Below are 22984 nucleotides of genomic sequence, written 5' to 3'. Positions count from 1 at the left end.
AAGCTTTAGCAGCTCCCGAGGTGGCTGCCTGCTCCACTTTTATGAGTGGAAATCACAAGTCTCCAAGTAGTAGCAAGTCCCTTTGCCTTCTTGTCTCCCCCACTGACCGCATCCCATGATTTATTCCCCACCCTTTGCCAGGTGTTTACACTGAGCACTAAGGGCTGGTGTTTTGAACAGAGTGAAGGGGCTGCAGGAGCACCTTTCTCTCTGGCACCTGGGGCAGCTCCTCCCCTCCTTCCCTGGCCTTGGTGTCTGCACAGCTCCTTACATCTCAGTCCCTTCTCTGGGGGCAAAATGCAGCTGCCTGTAGGGTTTTTTTCTCATCAGTGTGATTCCCAGAGGCGCTGTGACCATTGCTGATGGGCTCAGCAGCGACTCTGGCCTTGAACTGGCCGATGTTGACTTTCTGGGGCCTGCAGAGAGCTTCCAGCTGCTGCTTGCAGAAGCCACCCCTGCAGCCCCCCTGCTCCATTAAAACCCAGCCACCATGGGCTGAGGGGGGTGCCCAAACTACACGGGCTTTGAGATCCCTTCCCACCCAGACCTGTCTGGGATTCCACGATCCACACAGAGCTCACAGAGGCAGTTGCCACACCGCGTGTGGATCTCACCACGGGGTGTGTAGCAGCGTAAGGCCAGGCTCTGTGCACACAGGGACTCGGGTGCCAGTCAGGGTCTTTTCTGGCAGGGAAAGACAGGGATCTCCTGGAGGGAGTCTAGAGAAGGGCTACAAAGATGGTTAAGTGCCTGGAGCATCTTCCCTATGAGAAAAGGCTGAGTGAGCTGGGACTGTTCCTCCTGGAGAAAAGAAGAGTAAAGGGGGACTTTATTAATGTTTATAAATATCTTAAGTATGGGATGCAGGGGGAAATGGCCAGCCCCTTTTCAGTGTCTGTGGGGACAGGACAAGGGGCAATGGCTGTGAGTTGGAGCACAGGGAGTTCCACACCAACATGGGGAAGAACTTTTTCACAGTGCGAGCCACAGGGCACTGGGACAGGCTGCCCAGGGAAGAGGTGGAGTCTTCAAGACCCGTCTGGACACCTACCTGTGCAGTATGTGCTAGGGAGGCTGCTCTGGCAGGGGGGTCAGGGTCTTTCCTGGCACGGAGCGACGGCACCTGGGTGCAGGCGAGAGGGCTGAGGAAGGGGAATAAGGCATTAAAACCCCGCAGGCGGCAGGGGTACCGCCTGAGCCCCCTGCCCGGCCGCAGCCTGCGCTACAGGCGTCTTGGGGCAGAGGGGGCATCCCGCTGGTGGAAAGCGAGAGGTCCCGGGGGGGCCCAGGCCGAGCCGCGTCCTCCAGAGCCCGCTCGAGAGTCGAGCCTGACAGAGGGAACCCCGCGGCTTCGCCCCGGCCTGGGGTCCCGGCGGGGCCGGGCTCGAACTCGCGCACCGCCCCCGCTTCTCCCCCAGCTCAGGGCCCCGTTTGCCGGCCGGACGCGTCCCGGCAGCTGGGCGGCCCGGCGGAAGCGGAAGTGACGGCGCGGGCCCTGGCGCCGTTGCCGAGCGCCGGGCGGAGGCGCGGGCCCGCGGCGGCGGCTCCGTTCCGTCGCTATGAGCGCGGCCGGGCTGGTGTCCGCCACGCCGCCGGCCCCCGCGCCGCCTGGGGCGCCCGCCACCGCCATGCCCCCCGGCCCCGAGTACTACGAGGAGGAAGAGCTGGAGAGCGCCGAGGAGGAGGACGGCGAGCGGAGCGCTCGGGCCCGCGACTCGGATGAGGGTCGGTAGCGAGGGGGGCCGGGGCGGGAAGGGCCGGGGAGGGGAGTCCCAGCGGGGTAGGATTGCCTGAGGCACCGGGGGACACTCGCTGGGCTGGTGAGCTGGGGAAGGGGGGCGGTTCCGGATAAGAGTGCCGAGGAGCTGGGAGCGGGGAGGGGCAGCTTGGCTCAGGTGTGGTGGAGACGCGGCCTGTTCGGCTGCGGGGCTTCCCCGGGGGAGAGGAGACCCGCGGAGTCAGTGAGAGGTGGCGCTGAAGGGGTTTCCCGAGTGAAGAGAAGGGGCAGTGGGGGAAAGGGAGAGCGCTGAGGGGGCGGAGTGAGCGTGGGGACACCCGGGTAGAAGTAGGTAGGGGAGAAATCCGGTGCGTGGCGCTCGGTTATGTTCCTGTGGTGTGAAGGAAGGAGGCGGCAGCTGAGGTAAAGCGTGGGCAGGCGTTAGGGGGTGTGAGAGGGTGGTAGAGGGGCTTTGTAGTAGGGCTAGTGGAGAAGAAGAAAAGGAAGTGAAACCCAGAGTCTCCTGGGGTGCAGCATCCATAAAGTAGCATGTAAAGGAGATGAGGAAGGACCCTTGCCTGGTGCCTTTTGCTCTGTCCTCAAAAGTCTTCCACTGTGTCTGGTGTGTTGATGATTGAGGTGCCAGAGCCACACCTGCAGCTCCTTCCAAAGGATGGCAGCACATTGAGCAGTGGGTCCTCTGTGGCTGCACACAAGTAAACTGAGCTCAGGAGTCCTTTATGGTGACTTAGAGGTCTAAATTCTTTCCTGTTAAAACTTTAATGTTTATATTTGGTTGAATTTTGTCGTAGTCCAGGGAAGCTTAAAGTGTTTGTTCAGAGTTTGAGAGAAATCTGAGAAAGGTTTGATTAATGGGACTGGTGCCCTCCATCCATCCATAGGGAATGCAGCTGCCTCCTGCAGTTCCAGCTGGGGGACACTGGCCTTTCCTTGGGGAGGAAAGGTAACCAGTTCTTGGCTACACATATCTTACAAATGCCTGAAAAGGCATAGGAGAGAACTAGAAGTCCCACACTGCTTGAATTTGTTTAGGGTTTATACTACCTATTCATAAAATTGGGCCTGTCCTTGTGGTAGTGCTGATCTTTGTTTTGTGTAAATGTGGAAGGATGTGTAGCTGAGAGGTCAAGTTCAGAGGGCAGCAGGTAACAGCTACCCTTAGTAAGACCTTTGTAGTCAACCCAGACAGCATTGAGTCACAGTATTTTTGTTTTGGGGTGTATCAGATCAAAATGTTGACTCAGTCACTGCTATTTTAGCCATTGGCTTCCAGACTGTCTCATGTTGTGCCTGGAACCATAGGAAGAGGTCTCCAAAATGCTTCTCAGAGTCAGAGAGTGTCTGTCTCACCTTTGTACCTGTGAGTGTTAAGTAGAACTTGTTGGCTTAAACTGGTAAGAAGTTACCTGGCTGAAGTGGAAGTTCAGGCTTGATGTAAGCTGCATTGCAAACGAGGGAGAGGATTCACCTGGGCTCACTTGCAGTGGCAGGAAAGTGATAACATAGTTTATTTCACTTCTGAATTCTATCTACTTGTGTATCTGAGGTTAAATTGCCTGTTTGGGGGTTGCTTGCTTGTTTATATATACCATGCCACTGTGCTTTTTCAATACTTTTCCCACTTTAACAAGTCATTCTTTACCTCATTTAGACACTGAGGATGCCAGTGAAACTGACCTGGCAAAACATGAGGAAGAGGACTTTGTAGAAATGAAAGAACAGTAAGTAACCCATTCTTGTAAAAAGTACTGCTTTGTGTACTTGGGGTTTTTCTTTTTGCAGGGTTTCAGGCCAAAATTGGAGTTTTTAAGTGCCCAGCCCAGTGTGATAGCTAATGAGTTCATACACCTGTGTTTCTTCTCTCCTCAGAAACATTGTGTGTTCTCTGTGTGTCTGAGAAGCTGGGCACTGCTACTGTTTTCAACAAAGAAATAGGTGCAGGTTTCTGGGAGCAGCTGAGTTTTCCTGCAGGTGAATCCCAGTGCAGACAGATCCTTTCAATAAAAGATCAGCTTCGTGTAAACCAAGTGAAAAACTAAGATGTGTCTTAAAATCTCTTAAACAAAAGAATGACAGTTTTGCTTAAGAAGGGCTTTTTGGACACTTGAAATAGTTTCCTTTGATGTTTTGGCTTATCTGCAGTATTTTGTGCTCATCCTTACCAGCAGAGGTCTGGTTTTACACAGGTCAGGGAGAGCTGGGCTGTGTTAGACCACAGATATGAGAAAGGACATAAAAGTTTGCACCAGAAACAGACTTTGGGTTTGGTTTGTTTTGCAATGTCAGAATCTAAATGAGGAAATGCCTTCTGCTTTATGAGTAGGGAACCAATACACAAAGTAGCAGAATGATTCTACTGTAAAGATCTAAAGGTCATTTTAGGTTTTGGCATTAAAAAAAAATAATTCCTATTTTTACCTTGCTCTGTTCCCAAATCATTGGTTTGGGTGCATTGTAGAACTGGTGGGACAGAAGGGTTTTTAGACACAATGATGACCTTTCATTTGAATAGTACTATTGTAGCTGCTGTTTGCTTGTTTCCTCAAGTTCTTCTGAGAAGTTTTTAGTTCCCTGTGAACAGGTTGGAACCTGAACAGGGGGTGAAATAAACGATGTGGGTTTGTTTGTCAAAGTGAAGTTGCCTGCTCTCTTTGTAGGATGTATCAGGACAAACTGGCATCTCTGAAGAGGCAGTTGCAACAGCTGCAGGAAGGTAAGCTCTGCAGGGGACAGCTGTTTCTTCTGAACAATTTTCAGCACTTATCATAGAATCACAGAATGCTTTGGGTTGGAAGGGACCTCAAAGATCACCTAGTTCCAACCCCGCTGCTGTGGGCAGGGACACCCTCACTAGCCCAGGCTGCCCAAAGCCCCATCCAGCCTGGCCTTGAACTCCTCCAGGGATGGGGCTTCCACACCCTCTCTGGACAACCTGTGCCAGGGCCTCCTCACCCTGGGGAAAGAATTTCTTCCTGATGTCTAATCTAACCCTGCCCTCTTTCAGCTTGAAGTCATCACTCCTTGTCCTACCCCTGCACTCCCTGGTGAATAGTCCCTCTCCTGCTTCCCTGTAGGACTCCTTTAAGTATTGTTAGGCTGTCATTAGGTCTCCCTGAGCCTTCTCTTCTCCAGGCTGAACCTGCCCAACTCTCACAGCCTGTCTTTGTAAGAGAGGTGCTCCAGCCCCTTCATGATCTTCGTGGTCTCCTCTGGACTTGCTCCAACAGCTCTAAAGCTCACCACTTCTCATCCTGCTATGACCTTTGAGGGGTTTGAAAGATGTGAGCAGCAGCCTTCACTGAATGGTGGCTAAATCATGCTGCTTGGTGAAAAATGTCACTGACTTTCCATCCTTTTTTCCTCCAAACACCTGTAGCCATTAAGCATCCCTACTTGGCTTATGGGAGGAAAAAACCCCAGGGAATGTGCACATTGAAATGAACAAGCTAGAACTGTAGTTTTCTAATTTCAGATACTTGTTTCAAATGGTGTATGGCTCCTTCAGGAAGTGTAATACTGGGAAAAAATAACCTCCCCCCATTTGTTTCACCCAGGTACTCTTCAGGAGTATCAGAAACGAATGAAAAAGTTGGACCAGCAGTACAAAGAGAGGATACGAAATGCAGGTAAGATGAAACTTCTTCCTGAGGGGCTGTGTACAGCTGAAATGAGTGGTTTTTATAACACCTGGGGGAAGAAGAATGATCATTTTGTCCTTTAAAGAAAAATCAGTTGCTGGAGCAAAGGGTTGTTCTGCTTCCAAGGGTGCAGTGCAGGGGTTTTGTTAGAGTGCATGAAATGAGACGGTATCTATCTTGATTTTTCTATTTTCTTTCCCCTTTGTCAGTCTTGTTTGCTGACTGTTTACTGAACATCAATAAAGAGATTTAGTCTTTTTATGACACAGTGCAAGTAAAACTGAAACCCTTTTTTCATCTGGCCCCACCTGGGGCCTCCCACTCTGGCTCCTTCTGAGCAACTGGCTGACACCTTCAGGTCGCTGTTTCTTTCACTTGGCAGGACTGGAAAGATGGGACCATGTTCTTCCCTAGCGATCTGTTTTGTGCTGTGGAAGGATGACTACAGAGCATTTGCTGCTGAAACTGTTATTCTGTATCCCCCTGACACTGAGTGAATGCACTGCCTGTATTCTGTGTTCTGATCCCCTGTCAAAATGCTGGCTCTCAGCCCTTCTGGGTAGCCTTGATTGTGTTACTGCAGAGAAATGGCTTGGAAATCAGATCTGTGAGCTTGCCCTCCCTCTTGTTTCTTCTCTTTCTGGCAGGTTCTTATCTTGGATACTGAAGCAGGGCCTTTTATAGAAGCTGTTACATGGCATTAAGAAATGCAGCTGGCTTGCTTTTAGAAAAGTTGGGTGAATCCTGTAATGACTGGACTGTTGTTGGGGGAAATAGAGAGAGGCAGCAGCAGCTGTGTGATGGCTGATGTACTCCCACCTTGTGTGGTGTAAATTGTGACTTTGGAATGGTAAAGGGTTTGCTTGAGGGATTTAAGTGATTTGAACTACTTCTTGTTTAACAGGAATCCACCTTCTAAAGTGAATTTCATGTGTGTTAGAACTGTGTTTTAGGAATATAGGGATGTTTTCATAAAATGAAGTCTAGCTGCAAACTTGGGTTTCTGCCTTGCAAAGATTGTTGCTGCAGCAACGTAATTCATCCACAGGAGGGCAGATGGTGATAACTTTTGGGTTTTTTATAAAAAAATAAAATCCAGCTGCCTAGTTCTACAGAAGGAATGCTCTTTTATCCTTCCCTTGTTGAGCTTTGGGTTGTGTGGGGGTTTTGTGTGAACTCACAGATATTAAAGCAGCAGTTTAGAATTACCTGTGTTTGATTATCCCTGAAATACCACTTCCATGCCCAATTGGTAAACCCCTTGGCAAGCAAAAGACTTTTTATTGGGCTGATACCATCTTTGCTCTCTGTTTTGTTGGGTTTTTTTTTAAAAGGCACAGTACTACAGTGTTGCTCCAAAATGCATTTGAAGCCTGTGATCTTTACTGATGGTTTTACTATTTCAATTCTTGCCAAAGCTTAAATTGTTGGTGAAGTATGTTGCCTTGGTTTGCTGTTCTTGCTGGAAACATAAGAAGGGTCCCACCCTGCTTAATTTCAAGTTGTTAGGAGTTGCACAAATGTCAGTAGCAGGACTGTCTCACAGCCTCATCCATAGGTCTGAGTTGAATTAGAGCTTTAACAAAACAATTCCCTCACTTGGTTTATCAGGCATAAACAGCCTGAAATTAGACACAAGTGAGTTAACGAGATGAATCTCCTAAGAGCTGCAGAGTTATTTCTGCACTGGTTATTGCTGAAATTCACAAAGTTGGCTTTGGCTGGCAAGAATTCCCAGTTTTACTTTCAGCTGTATGCTTCAGCCTCCTTTCTGGGAAGTTTGTGCCTAGTATTGATTGATTGTAATTAAACTGGAAGAAAGGTAGACTACATGCTTAGTCCTGCTGGGAATGGTAGCTGAACTGAGTGAGCTGAAACCCTCCTGTAGAAGCCTTGCAAATCTGGAAAAGGTGTCAATTGGCAATGTGGTTTTGTGGCATTTTTCCCCAGTCATTTTATTTTCAGTGTACAACTGCAAAGTGAGAGTAGAGGTTGGATGTGTGTGTAAGCTGTTTCACTGCCTCTCTTGGTTGCAATATGCAATGACTTAAAACGTTACAGGAGTCATTTTGTGCATCTTTGAAGATAATAAACTAAGTCTTTCTTCCCTTGCAGAACTGTTCCTCCAGCTGGAAGTAAGTACTCATAATTCATCACAATATTTAGTAACTGGATGGGAGAGGTGTAAACCTGCTGTTTCACCAAGTAGTACTTGTGCTTGCTTTCCCACAACGCTGGCAGAATCTTTCTTCCTATAGCTAGCTTCCCAGGCTTTTACACCTGATGTAGTACAGCTTACTCCTGGTGTTACTCCAAGTAATTTCTGGACCTTGTCATTAGAATAGAATTCAGTCCTGTTTAATATCTTCATTGATGACCCTGATGAGGGAACAGCATCCACCCTCAGCAAGTACCCGATGATCCAGAGCTGGGAGGAGTGGCTGACACACAGGACACTGCGCTGCCATCCAGAGAGACCTGGACAGGCTGGAGAGCTGGGCAGGGAGAAACCAGATGAGATTCAACAAAAGCAAGTGGAGAGTCTGGCACCTGGGAAGGAATAACTGCTGGAATCAGTACAGGCTGGGGAATGACCTGCTGGAGAGGAGCTCTGTGGAGAAGGACCTCGGGGTCCTGGTTGATGACAGGTTGGCCATGAGCCAGCAGTGTGCCCTGGGGGCTGAGAGAGACAATGGGATCCTGGGGGGCATCAGGAGGAGTGTGGGCAGCAGGTCAAAGGAGGGGATCCTCCCCCTCTACTCTGCCCTGGTCAGGCCCCACCTGGAGTGTTGTGTCCAGTTCTGGGCTCCCTGGGATAAAACAGATAGGGATCTCCTGGAGAGAGTCCAGAGGAGGCTACAAAGATGATGAAGGGCCTGGAGCATCTCCCCTGTGAGGAAAGGCGGAGTGAGCTGGGACTGTTCAGCCTGGAGAAAAGAAGACTAAGGGGAGAGACCTTATTAATGTTTATAAATATCTTAAGTATGGGATGCAGGGGGAATGGCCAGCCCCTTTTCAGTGTCTGTGGGGACAGGACAAGGGGCAATGGCTGCAAGTTGGAGCACAGGAAGTTCTGCTCCAACATGTGGAAGAACTTTTCCCCGGTGAGGGTGAGGGAGCCCTGGGACAGGCTGCCCAGGGGGTGTGGAGTCTCCATCTCTGGAGAGATTCCAGCCCCGTCTGGACGCCGCCCTGTGCAATATGAGCTGGGGAGCTGCTTTGGCAGGGGGGTTGGACACCATGAGCTCTCAAGGTCCCTTCCAACCCCTATGGTTCTATGATTAAAATAAATACTTGCTCTGGGGTTGCTGTGTGCTGGTTGTGTGTTTGCCTTGTTTAAAAAGCTTAAGTTGATAAATGGTAGTGCTGTGTTTAATTCTGAAGAGCTGTGCTAGAGACTTGCTGTGTTCTGCAATGTAAAGTGTTTCCAAAGCACATTTCATTCTTTTACCAATATTGTGCTGCTTAAGCACTCTGCCATGGTTTGCTGGTGATTGTGAATATCAGTAATTGTTGGAGCTGGCTGCAGTTTTGAACTGAAAAGCTAATAAATACAGCAGTTAAGCTGTTGTGATGTCATTAACTTGAATCTTTGGCTACTTCACTAACCTTCTTGGTGTTTTGGTTTGCATCAGACAGATCAGGTGGAAAAAAATTACGTCAAGGAAAAGAAGGCAGCAGCAAAGGAGTTTGAAGATAAGAAAATTGAGCTGAAGGAAAATCTGATTGCAGAATTGGAAGAGAAAAAGAAGATGATTGAGAATGAAAAGCTAACCATGGAATTAACAGGAGGTAAAGACAAGAGAGGCATCTGTCATTGGTCTTACCCACTCCACTGATGCTCAGGAAAAAAGAAGACAGGCCCTGTGAAGGCTTTAAAGCTTTCCAAGTGCCAACAACTCATTTGAAACTAATTTTTAAAAAGGAGAAAAAGCCTTCTCAATGTGGCTGCAACTGCCTTGAGTAAATGCTTCAGACCTCTCCTCTGAGGATCTTGTAAATCGGTCTTGACAGACGTGAAAAAGGGCTTTTATCATAACATTTGTTCCCTTGATGTGCAGCTTGGTCATCCTTTTTCACCCTTGAGATAAGGAGGGAAGTCACTGGTGTGGTTTGAGCTGCTGCCTCGGGTTTTAGCGTCTAGAGGGAGCCAAAGAGACTTCATAGTCTTCAGAACCAGCTGGGAGGTGATTCAGGCAAATCATTCTAAGCACACAGAGAAGGAGATGATGTGTTTAGCACTTAAGATGTGATCTCTTGCTTGCCAGTTCGAGGTATCTTTGTAAATTAAGGAATGATTTGTGAGAGTTTAAGCAGCTGAGTGAAGACTACCTGTAGGCATTTGAACAAGCTATCATCTCAGATAATGACTTGGTGATGAGACTAGTGCTTCAGTTTTAAACTTTTTTCTTCCCCAGTGCATGTGCTACTTTAATTTCCTGTGTTAATTAGGTTCATTTCATTAATAATAACTTGAAGCATTTTGAAATCATTTGAATTGAAATACTGTTTGTGTTTAAAATTCCTCCAGCAGATGTGTGTAAGTCTTTAATGCAGTAATTGTCTGTATTTCTTTGACAAAGCTGTTTTCCAGCTATTTTGGATTTGTAGCTGATGTTTCACATGTGATTAACTGCCCAAGAGTTGTTAGTAAAGTTTTAAATCATCTATTCAAAAGCAGATAGCAACAGCAGCAAGGAAATTTACCCTGAATCCTTTATGAGCATCACTGTGCTTGTTATCTGTACCTGAAGGAACAGTAAAATGCCTCCAGCCAAGGAAAGGTGTAACCATGGCATCACAGTGCTGTTGCTGAACAGTGACTTAGTATGAAAGAAAACTTGCACTCGTGGTCAGCAGTTAGAGCTTGGGTGCTGGAAGCTCTCACAAAAAAACCCAAAACCTCAATTTTCTGTGTGAAAGAGGAAAGATTTTTTTTTCCTGTGTAGAAGCAGCAACTTTCTTATTCCTTTCCCTCTGGTCTTATCAGCTCTCCAACCTCATTACTCCACAGATTCAATGGAAGTGAAGCCTATTATGACAAGGAAGCTGAGACGGCGACCAAATGATCCAGTTCCTATCCCCGACAAGAGGAGGAAACCTGCCCCTGATATCCTTTCAGAGAGACAGGGGAGGGCTGTTGTAGTTAAACCCCATATCTGTGTGGTGGTGTGTGGGAAGGAAAATGAAGTGAGGTGCTGGGATCAGATTTTAGTCTGGGGAATACTGAAACACAATATGCCATGTATAATGTGTGTTTAAACTAATATAATGAGACTTCAGAGATCCCTTGGTATCCAAACAAACTTCAATGTTGGGAGCACTTTTTCTTTTGTCAGTGAGAATAGTTTGACTTCTTCAGGCAATTTCTTTTTTTAACAAAGGAAAAACTTTAAAAGAGTATTCTATATAAATGCTGAGGTAATTGATTCCATAGATAGTAAATGGCTTTTTCCATGAGCCAAAGCTTTTCTCACTTCAAGATGTGACAAAACATTTGCCAGAAAGATCATATTTGTCATATCAAACTAGTTTTTTTCATTTCTGATAAAGGCTTCAGATCTCTAGTCCAGATGAAAAGGTGAAAATCCATCTTGTTTTTATATACCACGAGAGAGAGAAGAAACATGTCTGTTTAATCCTTCCCTTTTGCCTTGTTGTCTGTTTCTTATAATTAAAATGTTCTGTGGCTTCTGGAAATAGGTTTTTAGCTGCTCTGTGATGATAGGCACTTTTTCTGTTGGTATGTTAAGTTCACCTGGAAAGGAAGGCAATGGTATTTGCTTTGCAGAGGCTTATTGTTAGATTCCAAGCTTTTATGGCTTTAATCAAATTAAAAAAAAAAACAAACAAATACTCTTAGGATCTTGGAGTGAGTCACACTTTCTAAAGGCAATGTGAAAACTTGAACTTCTAGAGTTCATGAAGGATGGTCATGAGCATCTCCAGTTTTAATTAAGCTCTTTCTGCTTGGACACTTTGTTCACTCACAGGGAAATAAACCAAATCTATTAGTACCCCTGTTGCACCCAAAATAAATGAATTTCATAGTGAGCATGATCTGCTAATTAAACATGGTAGGGCAGCCACAGTGTGAAACTCTACCTGCTTCTCATCACTGGGGAGAGGATTTGGTCCATCAGATCCAAAGTCCTTAAAATGCAGCCTGATAATTGTTAACTTTAGTTTAATACTTTGAATGCTTCTGACAACAGCTCTTCTGAAGAACCACTGTAGGCTGGAGGTCCTCTGCTTTGGATATGGTTCTCCTCCTGTGTGCTTAGGTTTTTCTTGTATGGAAATGTGGAGTGGTAGAAGAGGGAAGTGGGAAGAAACTGCACAAAATGACAGCAGAGCTCTAGTAAGGATCTAAATTAGAGTAAAGGATACTATATCCTTAGTCACAACTTTTGTGTTGGAGACTTTTGGTTTTGTTTTGAGGGGAATTAAGGCTTTTACTTGTCCCCATCCATGTGAGGATGGTTTTGTGTCTCTGGCTTTATTTTCTGGTTCTTTTTTTGAGGCTTTTTCCCCCCTCTCTTCTCACTGCTTCTCTATTCCTGCTTACAGAGTTGCAAAAGGCTGACTTTGGGTGGGATTCAGCTTCCTTGTACAAAATCTGAAGTGAGTCTGTTGTGTTTCATCTCCCAGATTATTTCTACAGAAAGGCAAGATGAAAAATCCTGAAAGCACTTGTGCTTGATGCCTTCATGAAGTAAATGTCAATGCACTAAAGGTTTTTCATTGATGGTTCTGTCTGAGTAAGTTAAAGTGATTTTGTGCTCTATTTGCTGCTAAATGTGAGGCTCTGTGGAGATGGGTTGGAGCTTTTTTGTTATATAAATTAGTACAAGTATGACACTTATTAAAATACACAACTTTACAGAGACCTTTTGGCTTGCATTTAGTCAAGTGAAATATCACTGAGCTTTAATTTTTAGCCTTGTTTGTCAAGAGTTTATGGGAACCTTAATTCTGGATACCTCAGCTGAATTATTTGTTGACTGATGAGCAAATAATGGAGGACCTGAGAACACTGAATAAGGTAGGGATTGTTGCTTGGCTTCTGTTTCTTTGTTTTAGAGAGAAAGCTAACACTCTGCCCTGAAGAGAGCAGAGCTCTCTGCTTTATGTTCCTTCTTTAGATGTGGGATTATTTCATCCCAGTCGTCTTTCTGAGGTAGCACAATAAAAGATTTATCAAGATAGTATCTTCTCTCTTTTATTTTAATAGGTCTAATTAACCTAATTAAAATGACTGCCATCTAAAAATGTTGCCTTTTATCTGCACCAAATGCTAAGCTATTTTAAGGAGTTTCTCTCTCCCTCTACACAGCAGAGCAGATGCTAACATGTCTCTGAGATCAGAGGCTGCCTCTGGTTTAGGTCTTTAGCTCAGGGTGGTAGTTTGTAGGGGGTTGGGGTGTTTCTCCTCCCCACGGTCATGGTGCTTCAGCAAACTGGGCAGGTTGCACTGTGTGTGCTTATAGTTTTTCTAGATTTGACTAACCTGTTGCTTTCTTGCTGATCTAATTCCTATGGAGGCTGCTTGTTAAGGCTTCTGAGGACAATAGTGGAGCATGAGGTTTGTGCCAGCTGTTGAGGTGTCTCTAATAATTTATCTCCTGTATTTCATGTACCCTGAGAAATGTTGGACTGTGTTCAAAAATGTTAGGTGGGTTTGGTTTTGACTTGTTTTAGTGGATTATCTGAATGCTTTGAAGTTCAGCTTGTAGACCTTTTGTACCATGATACTGATTACACCTTTGGCTGTGTATAGCACGTTGTTCTGCCTGGGTGTTATGCCACTTAACGCCACATTTTGAATAAGAGCTATTTAGAGTATGGAAAGTAAGACTATCTGAAATCTGCAGCTCATCTCAGATCTCTAATGCTTCTTTGCTCTCTTTCCCTGTAGCTTAAATCACCCAAGAGACCAGGTGAGTTAACAGTTGCATTGAACTTGTTCACAGTCATGTTGTCTTGAACAGAGAATTCTACTGTAAGTTTTTTGACTGTGTAATTCGACTGTATCATTATTTTGACTGTGTAATTACTGTTCTGTGAGGAGCTACCATGGCAAATGGGTGCTGTGTGAGTCTTTGTTCCAGAGGTGTCAGAGATGGGAGGGGAGGTATAAGCATCTTTGGCTGAAATATTTGGTGATGGGACAAGCTAACTGTGCAAAGAGGTTTTTCCATTGTTTTCAAATGGATGTGGGCAGCTTGCCTGCTTGTCAGGTAGATGGAGGGGTTGAGAATGTACAGTTTTATGCAGAGTTATGTGCTCTCTAGATGTGTCTATACACTTTTATTTCCAGACAGGGCAGTATTAACTTGCCTCAGTAATTCTGACCTTATTTAACTACTTCAGATTCAATTTAAAATGCAATGGAGGATGTATTGTCTATCACCTATCAACACTTTTTCAGATAAATGTTCTATTTTAGGGAATATTATAATCTGTATACTCAAGGCAGAGGTTGAATTACTCATCCCAGTAGAGAATGTTTTTCTGGTGGGAATATTAGTCTGTAGATTTTTGTGGGTTTTATTTGTGCTTAATTTTGATTATTAATTGTGATTCTGCAGTCAGATGTGCTACTGTGATGGACACATGCTGGTCTTTAAATGCATTCTCTCTCCTGCCCTCAGCCTCTCCCTCCTCTCCTGAGCACCTCCCAGCTACACCAGCAGAGTCTCCAGCACAGCGCTTTGAAGCCCGGATAGAAGATGGAAAACTCTACTATGATAAGAGATGGTAAGTCCCAGTAAACTTGGGGTTTAATTAGTCTGAGTGTTATGCAGTGAGGAGACCAAAACTGCAGAGTGGAATTGCTCTGATTGAAGAATTTGAGGACAAAATTTGGGGCAGTTCTTAGGCGCTTCCTCCAAGGGCTAATCATTGGGACTCTGGTAGCTCAGAAGTGATAATGGAGTACTCAAACCTCACAGAGTTCCAGGATTAACCTGCTGGCTCAAATAAAAGACTTAAATCTTTTCCATGGGGGTTAGTTATTTATGCTGTGACACTTCTGAAATGTTTTTGACAAACAATGTTAAGTAAGAGAGCCAGCAGCATCTGTGGTGTGATGTGGCTGTGAAGGGGGTCAGGCAGGTACAGACGCTCTGTGACTGCAGGTACAGTGGTGTCAGCAGTGTTGGCAGTCAGGTTTGCAGAACACCAGCCTGGCATCCCACAAGGTGGCAGGAGAAATGTTGTGCACCAGATCAGCAGAATGAAAAATGTTTCTAATAACAAATCCAACTAACCTTTAAAGATCAAACCCACGTGGGAGAAGCAGCTTCAGAATTGCTGATTTGATTTAGCTCTGTTAAGTTTTATGGCCCTGTAGCTGTGTAAGCCTCACAGAATGCAAGGAGAATAGTAAATTTTGCAGAGAAATCTTAGTAGTTCTTGATCTGAGACATGCAGAACTGGACAATCAAGGTGGCAATCTAGTGTTCCTTGAGCAGAAAGCAAGTTGGGTGCTTGTTTGTTGTAGCTGCCTTTGCTGTTTGGTGGCTCAAAATAACGAGTGACGTGGTTGTAACTTTATCATGGAAAATGATGGAAGTGAAGCTTAGTTTCTGCACAACAGCCATCTTGTATAGTTAGTCAGTCTTTCCTTCTGCTTATCTTCTGACAGTGAAGTTTCTTCAAGGATGCAGTATTTACAGACCTGATAAAAGCAGATGCCTGGAGCTTAAACTCCCATGAAGCATAAAGCAGACATGAACTGAACAGGCTACTTGATTCACAAATTCATGAAGCTCCTTTTTTTTTTTTTTTTTTTGCTTTTGGAATTTATTTGTGAAAAGGGACTATCCTTTAAGATATATTTGAATAAATAAACTCTTCTTGAGGACTTTTAAGCCTAAACTCTTTGAAGAGTTGCATAAGATAAAAAAAAAAAAAGAACAGAACACTGAATCAAGAGTAATCTGTCAGTAAAGCTCCCACCCAGTCTAAACCTGGGAAAGCTCTGGTGAGCCCAAATGGATCTCAAAAGTAGAGTCTCTCTCTGAAGGGTATCCAATTAGGACATAAAATGCTAATGGACGCTTTGGTCTTGCTAAATTCAGTTGACATGGGGGTCTCACTGTCAGGAATTCCAGCTGTTGCCTTTCCTGTCTTCCTTGTTCTTGTGTTGTTTAAAATAAGTATTTTACATTTTTTGGCTGCAATGATCCTGCTTAGATATTTTTGATTTATAATAATAATACTTGTGTAAAACAGCTGGTATTTTAAAATAACAAAGTAGTGGCAGGGTAATTTTTTTCTAAGGTTTACTGGGGCTGTAGCTGCTGGCATGCACCAGAAATAATAAAAGCAACAGCTGAAGAGTGACTGCTTCCTCTGTTTCTTGACAGCTGCCATGAAGGACTGTTATCTCAATATAGTGAATGTTTAATGCCAGTAGTGGACTCCCTCAGGTCCTGCAAAGACGTTTCTCAAATGTATCTCTGAAGTGGAGACTTTGTGTCAGGAGTTTGAGCCGGATGTGACATTAACTTGAGGGGTTTTTTATCCTTGGTCAGATTCTTCCAACCCCCCCATCAGATCCTAAAATCGAGTTCATTGTATAACAACCACCTTTTTGCTTTTAGGTTTGTCTGCATACAGTAATGCTGAGTGATTTCTTTCAGCCTTCTGATGGAGAAGCAGTTGAAAACTTGGTCCTTTCAGTAAAGTGTAGCAGAAAGTGGAATTATTTCTGCTTGCCTCACTTCTTGGTGGTGTGTATTTTCCCTGCTGCAAAAGCAAGCATTGTTTGGCACTTTCCTTTTCATGAAAGCTGACTTAAATCCCATTGCATTTTTTCTTCTCAGTTCCACCCTTGTGGGTGTGTAAATTCAGCAAAAGATTGAGGCATGAACAGAGGTGCACCAGGCTGCTGTGCTGCCCGGTCTCTGCGTGCGTGGAGCACGAGGCAGTTGATGAAAAGCACTGAACTGACCTGTCACCTGGCCTTTTCTGTGCACAGTCAACACAGATGTACTGATGGACAGTAACTCATGTGAAATCCAGGGGCTGAAGTGTCATTAGCATTCAGTGATAATGAAAAACTGGAAACCTTGAGTGGAAAACTTACTTCATTATCTGTGCCAGGCACAGCTATCGCTTGAGTTGTCGTTTGTGGTGGGATCTCCTGCTCTTGGAAGCTGTGCACTCATTCTGTCAGGATCATCAGTTCTCCTTGCTTAAGCACTGGTAGCATGGCATGGAAGGATGTGCCCAGACTGAGATTTTTATGTCTTGTCTTAGCAAGGTCTGGAGTGTAACAGCTTCTGCTGGCCCGTTGTGTCGATTAATGATCATCTGAGCTCGTTAAATTGGGAGCTTGGGCTCAGATTGCTGCTGCTGTTCCATTCCCTTGGAACCCACTGACATCTGCTCTGCTAAAACGAGGGGCAAAGAATAATGGTTGGGCACCAGTGTCTAAAGGTTGCAGGATTTGAGGTGCTTTATTACCTCCCCAACCCTGACACTGTCATTCTTGTTTCTGGCAAGCAGTGTGAAAATGAGAGCCAGTAGGAAGGGATGATGGAGTAAACTATTGGAAGGCTTCCATGTTTACAGTGTGATTATTGTAGAAAGAAGTGTAAAGATTACACAAACCCATGCATTTTGACAAATGGCTATCAGCCAATCAGGCTGTGGGGAATTGCATACTGAGTAGTTGTCAGGGGAATCTCCATGCAGTGATTCTGCAGCATGGATTGCTGGTTAGAGGGGAAGCACGTCACTATTAGGGTAAAGGTGGAAATATTGTTATGGCTTTATAGTTAAGAAAGCATTTTGTTGCTTGATTCCAGTGACTTAATTCCAAGTAAATGTTTCAGTCTAAATAATGCTGCCTGTGGAAGTCTCCTAGGTAGAATAAACAAACAGGGAGCTTGGCCTGGCACACTTCTCAGCTCGCATCAGAAGCATGGTGTGTGGAGAAGGGGAGATTCTGAAATCAAGCAATGCAGAGATAGGAATTTGGAAGTTTTGACTTTCTTTCATAGTGCATTTTGTAGAAAACATACTTAGCATGATCTGAAAGGGGGAAAAAATGGATATGCCTAGATGTCCTCCTTATGGCAGGTACGTACAGGTTCTGACAGAGTCAGTTACCTGTGACCATTTTGGATATTTTCACAAAAGGTAGTGTTAGAAATGGGAGGTCTCTATTTCAGTGCATAGGCAGCACTGATTGAGCACAAGTCACTTTTTTTGTTGCAGGTAATTTTGTATTAGGGTATGTGAGCAACTTCTTAATATCTGTGGTTTTTTTAGTCACATTTAATCAGGCTTGATGTGGAACTGTCTTCTAAAATCTGTCCTGGTCTGAAATATGAAAGGCTAGTCTGATTAACTCGTGAAATCTGGGCTTATTGTCAGTGTTGCCTGGCTTGTGGCTGGGTACTTACTCTGCCCCTCCCTCCTTCAGATGTGAAATCTGTTTACAGTAATCTGTGTACAGAAGTGAATGTGAATTGAGTGAGCTTCCTGCCTTTTGAAGCATCATTTACATGCAGAGTGTGTGTGTGTAGAATCGGACTACCTGCTGTGTTGGTGAAGATGAGGAAACAGGGAGTGGAAAGAAAGACAGGCTTCATATTTACTCTCTCCAAATGCTTGTAGAATCCCAGTTTGATAAGTCTTATTACTGTTTCTTTTCTCAATCTTTGGTTTCATGTGTTTCCTTTCACCTGTTTTGTTTCTGCAGGTACCACAAGAGTCAGGCTATTTACCTGGAATCTAAAGAGAACACTAAGATCAGCTGTGTGATCAGTTCTGTGGGTGCCAATGAGGTAGGGGGCTGCTTGGTTTGTTTCTGGTGGGAGTGGGGAAAGCTGTGGGTCAGCACAGGCAGGCAGATGGCTGTCTGGTAAGGGCTGAGAGACAAGTCAGTGTTACCTTCAGAGAAGATTGAGAACCAGTGATAGAATGTGAGGGAACAGCATGAAGCTATGACAGGGGAGGTTTAGGTTGGATGTTAGGAAGAGGTTCTGTACTGAGAGGGTGGTAGGGCACTGGAACAGGCTCCTCAGGGAAGGGGTCACAGCACTGAGCTTGCCTGGATGATGCCCTCAGTCCCATGTTCTGACTTAACTCCTGGCTCCACACAGGATCAGCTGAACTCGATGATCCTTATGGGTCCCTCAGGAGCTTCTGTGATCCTGTGGCATGTTGCATCTCATTGGCACTACATTCATGAGTTCTGTTCCCATTATTTCAAGAACATCCCTACAAATGCAAAGTTAAAAAAAAAAAATCCCACTGAGAATCCAGAAGAGGGTGAGGAAAAACTGTCACCAAATGCAGCTGTTAGGAGAAAATTCTTCCTGCTCAGTGCTCAAGCAGCACATCAGCTGGGCAAAAGGAGCAGTTTCTTCTTTGCAGGTTCCAGATGCTTCAAGGAAAGAAGTGATAGTCAATTCCCTTCAATCAGCCAATAAAGTAACTTTAATTTGTTTTGGCAGCTAAAGGAAAATGTTTTATTTTAACAAAATGAGTTACATATGGGATACACTTCTTGTCACAACTGTTCTCCTTGCAGTAACAGTTGTTAAGCTCAATGGTTGGTTATTTAGCTAAAGTAGTAGTGGCATACTAATAGATGCATTAAAATATAGTACTGCTAATTTGATGAAAGTTACTGCTGTTACAGCATGAAAACTGAGTTTTCTGGGAGCATCTTACCTGAAGGACATGCAGTCTGTTAAAGTGGAATCAGAGTGAGAGGATAGGTTTCATTTTAGTTTGGTGGGGGATTTTGAGGGGCTGTGGAGGAGGCATGGCAGTTGTCTGCCCTGTGATGGTTTGTTGCAACAGCATAAAGCCAAAGGAGATAAATATGTGACAGAATACTGAAATGAGGAGGGGCTGCCTTGGGAGTACCCTGTGGGGTCTCTGAGCTCAGCGTGATTGTGGCACTACGGTCCTGTTGGGTCCTGCTGGAATTTAGCAGCCAGAAGGCAGGCTGAGATTTGGGGTCTCTAGGCTGGGTCAGAGGCTGAGAGTGTTTCTGAAGGCAATCCAGTTATTCAGAGGGACTTCACCAAAGAGATCTGCACAGTCTCTCTCCACCAGCTTTTCTATTGATGCTCAGAAGGAAAAGACTTGGCCGGGAAGCACCAGAGATGGTGTGGCACATGCCTTGCCTTCCCGTGGCCAGAGAAGGGAGGAGTTAACAGTGCATGAGAGGCATCTCTCTTTAGATGCAGCTCTCCATCAGTTTTGTTATGCTGGCTTTGAATGTTCTAACTGGCTGTGGACCCCTGTGACACAGTCTGAGCTATGGTGGTCCCCTCAAATAACAAACCAAACCCACCTTCCCAGGCCCAAATCCTTTAAAACAAGGTGATGTGTGTAGATCTGAACAGAACACACTTCTGTTACTTTTGATGTGATTACCTTGGAAACTGGGCATCAGATGCTGTGTTGGTGGAAATCATTGATCAAGTGCATGGACCCAATTCAGTCACTGGCCTTTTGACAACAATAAACTCCTCCCTGTGTGGGGAAAATATATATATATATATATTTATTCCCACGGGTTCATTCAGCAATCTCAGTCTGTTGGAAGTTGAAAAAGCAGGAAGCTTATTTTTTCCTACAGTGTAGCAATAAAAGAAATTCACAGAGGGATTTGGTTGCTTCACTGTCTCCTTAAAACCTTTAGAATTAATAGATGTTATCTTGCTGCAAAAATACATTGTAGGTCTAAACCAGCAGGTTTAAGTTATATGCCTTGATGCTTTATTTTTCTGAATTGTGTGGCACATCTTAGTGTTAATAAGTTATTTCACTGTTGCAAATTAAACCCAAATTTTAATTTTCCTCCAAGTGTGTCTTAACTTTATTGAAACAAATACCCCATTCTCTCAGATTGTGATAGAATGTAAAACACTACATCTTCTCTGTGAGTGCACAGATTCTTAAATTTAGTGGCAGAAGCCCTCAATATAAAATAAAGTCAGTTTATAATTCGAAATGATAGTGTTAAATCAATTTACCTTGCCAGGCCTGTAGCTATTAGACCTGAAATTAAAAAAAGTTTGGAATAAATCCCATGTCAATGCCAACTTTATATTCCTGCTGTAGGCAATGTTGTACTTGTGTCCTAAAATACACCAGAGCTGAGAGCTGGATAACCCTTATTTTCCATGCATTTATTTAAATGTGTTTAAACACATGAGAAGGATAATGCAGAGGTGTTTTTGCTCAGATTGGATTTACAAAGTGCAGGGATTTGGGTCTAAACTTCTTGAAAGTAATTTAAAAAAAAAAATAAAAAGCTTCAGAGTGGCTGCCTCAGTGGCAGCAGCTTGTCCTTTGAAACACTGTCACAAGTGCTGGGGATTCCTCCAGGCAGGTGTTTGAAAAAGTGACCCTTTTATCCTCAGATATAATTTCTGTAATACATTGTGAGAAATGCTTCACTGAACAAAATCAGAATAAGATTTTTCATTTGACTACCAGTTACTTGTCTGGGCAAATCCTGGGATAGATAATTTTATGATCTGTGGATCTAGAGAGAGTTATTTTTCGATTAGGTAAAGCTTAATGCCAGAGTTCTGCTGTGAACTGTAGCAGAAGAAAACTTCCCTGATGATGCTGGGAAAGAGTCATTTTTCTTGATGACTGTTCTGAGCAGGAAGTTAAAGTGCTGGCATTAGAAATTTATTCTCTACTTGGGCTGCAAGTGCCTAATGTGGGGAGGGAGAAGGGTGTAAGGGAGTTACCCTGTGTAACCAGTGTGCACAGGTCCAACAGTAAGAATACCTGAATGTACTTGCTTGTGTGTTGCTTAGTGTGGGTTTGCCTTTACTCCTCAGTACATCTCCCTGCCCCTTTTTTCTTTTCTTTCATGCAGATTTGGGTAAGGAAAACCAGTGACAGCACAAAGATGAGAATCTATCTGGGACAGCTGCAGCGAGGTGTCTTTGTGATCCGCCGGCGATCAGCTGCGTGACTGTGTGCTCTTCCTTGGTCTTTTTTGTTGTTTGTTTTTTTTAACTGATAGCCAAGCCTCTGATGGGGAAGGCAGTCTGTTCACACCTCTTAGCAGCAGAGAATTCTGTCATGACCTCTTATGAGACAGTCTGTGGCTGGCCACATAATCCCCAGTAGTCCTTAAATCTTTAGCGATACCCAAGCACTGCCCTGGACTACCTCTGGATTTTGCATCAAGCTTCTGTATGGTCTCTTCATATTTTGAGTGACTAAGAAGACTTTGCATCGTCATTTCCTGGTGCATAGATGGCACTCATGTGGAAAACAACATGGTGACATTTCTGATCTGAATCAGACCAGTGGAAGGAGCTTTGCCTGTCAAGACCTGAGGTTACTCTGGGTTTGTTTGGCGAGAGGAAATTCATCTTGCCAGCTTTCAGCTGCAGCCAAGAGATGCATCTGTAATACCTGGTATCAGCTTTATTGGATGAACTGTTTAAAGACTTGAGTGCTGAGGCATTTTAGGAAAGTGTGAACAGTTTAGAAACTGCTGAGAACCCAGTTGATTTTAATGTAGTTAAGCAGTCCCACGTGATTAATCGGAAGCTTTTGGTTCTCTTCACATTAAAAACCCCTTCAATGAACAAGCCAAGAGTATGTCTGTTTGCTGAAGTCCATTTAATGAAATAGGTGGATGAATATAAACTGAAGGATTAATTAGTTGGACTTTGGCAGATAGTGAGAGTATGTGAACAACAGGTTTGAGTATAACCACTTGTATGTGTAGAGAGATGGAAGGTAAACTGCACTTTCTTCACTGATGATTAGGGTGATGGGTCATGCTGTAATCCTGTGGACAGAAGATACAGAATTTGTTGGATCTTCTAAAGAAGCCTGGTGCAGAGCAGAAAGTGGCACTGACCTACTCTTACTGTATAGCTGAAACCTTCATTCCCTAAAACGTCATAGAAAGGTTTCCCTTTGAAGGGTGTCTTAATTATTGGTGGTACCCAAGGGTTCCACACTTGCTGTCCAGTAGCACAAGTGAAAATGCTCAGATGATGATATCCCCCTCTCCAAGGTATTTAAAGCTGTGACTCTGGCCTTCCTGTACTACTCCCAGTCTTTTGTGACTGCACTGATGCTGCAGTGCACTGGCAGGTCTTTGCCTTCTGTGCAAAAGAACTTTGTGCTCCTTTCAATTGCTGGACAAAAAGGTTGTAATTTCTGCCTTTATCAATATCTGTCACTTTAAGGCATCTTTTGGTTTTGTTTTTGAACTGTCACCTTGTTCAGCATTAGTCCAGCCTTTCTTTCATTTCTGGATAAATGGAGGATTTTAAGTGACTGTTTCCATCTCTTTTACTTCCTGCAGTTGGGTGGCAGTCGCATCCCAGTGACTGATGTACATACATGGCTCTGAAGTGGGGTGTTGTGGCTGAGTTCCTGATGGCATTGCCTTTGTGGCTGAGACACCTTGCCTGTTTTTCCTGTGTTTAGCGTTCCAACTGGATCTGGAGCCTTGGCAAGGAAAGGAGAAGGGTGTTTGTTTCCCACCCCTTGAAAGCATGCCATCTCTGCTGCAGTCAGGTGGAAAGCAGCAGGCTGTGCTTTATCAAGTTAACAGCACCCTTAATGTAACTTAGCATTCTCTGCA

General features: G+C 44.5%; 1 protein-coding gene across 1 annotated transcript; it reads left to right on the top strand.

The window, feature by feature from the left end:
- Positions 1 to 1494: 1494 nt before the first annotated feature.
- On the top strand, positions 1495 to 21974 carry SUDS3 (SDS3 homolog, SIN3A corepressor complex component). The gene is made up of 12 exons (XM_084271973.1): positions 1495 to 1725; positions 3390 to 3459; positions 4396 to 4451; positions 5293 to 5364; positions 7492 to 7511; positions 9012 to 9168; positions 10391 to 10486; positions 12360 to 12421; positions 13295 to 13316; positions 14031 to 14136; positions 18095 to 18179; positions 21248 to 21974. Exons 1-12 carry the CDS (start codon positions 1560 to 1562, stop codon positions 21344 to 21346), a joined length of 1011 nt encoding a protein of 336 aa, XP_084128099.1. The 5' UTR covers positions 1495 to 1559; the 3' UTR covers positions 21347 to 21974.
- The last annotated feature ends 1010 nt before the right edge of the window (positions 21975 to 22984 follow it).

This window comes from Gallinula chloropus (assembly GCF_964237585.1).
Source record: "Gallinula chloropus genome assembly, chromosome: 17".
Taxonomy (NCBI): Eukaryota; Metazoa; Chordata; class Aves; order Gruiformes; family Rallidae; genus Gallinula; species Gallinula chloropus.
The sequence above is the reverse complement of the archived record's forward strand: the minus strand, read 5'-3'. Positions and strand labels throughout refer to the sequence as shown.

Bases quoted from the DNA above. Each gene is read 5' to 3' on its own strand.
- SUDS3 (XM_084271973.1), top strand. From the start codon at position 1,560: ATGAGCGCGGCCGGGCTGGTGTCCGCCACGCCGCCGGCCCCCGCGCCG. The intron at 1,726-3,389 runs GTCGGTAGCGAG...TACCTCATTTAG, and splicing joins GGCCCGCGACTCGGATGAGG to ACACTGAGGATGCCAGTGAA. The intron at 7,512-9,011 runs GTAAGTACTCAT...GGTTTGCATCAG, and splicing joins AACTGTTCCTCCAGCTGGAA to ACAGATCAGGTGGAAAAAAA.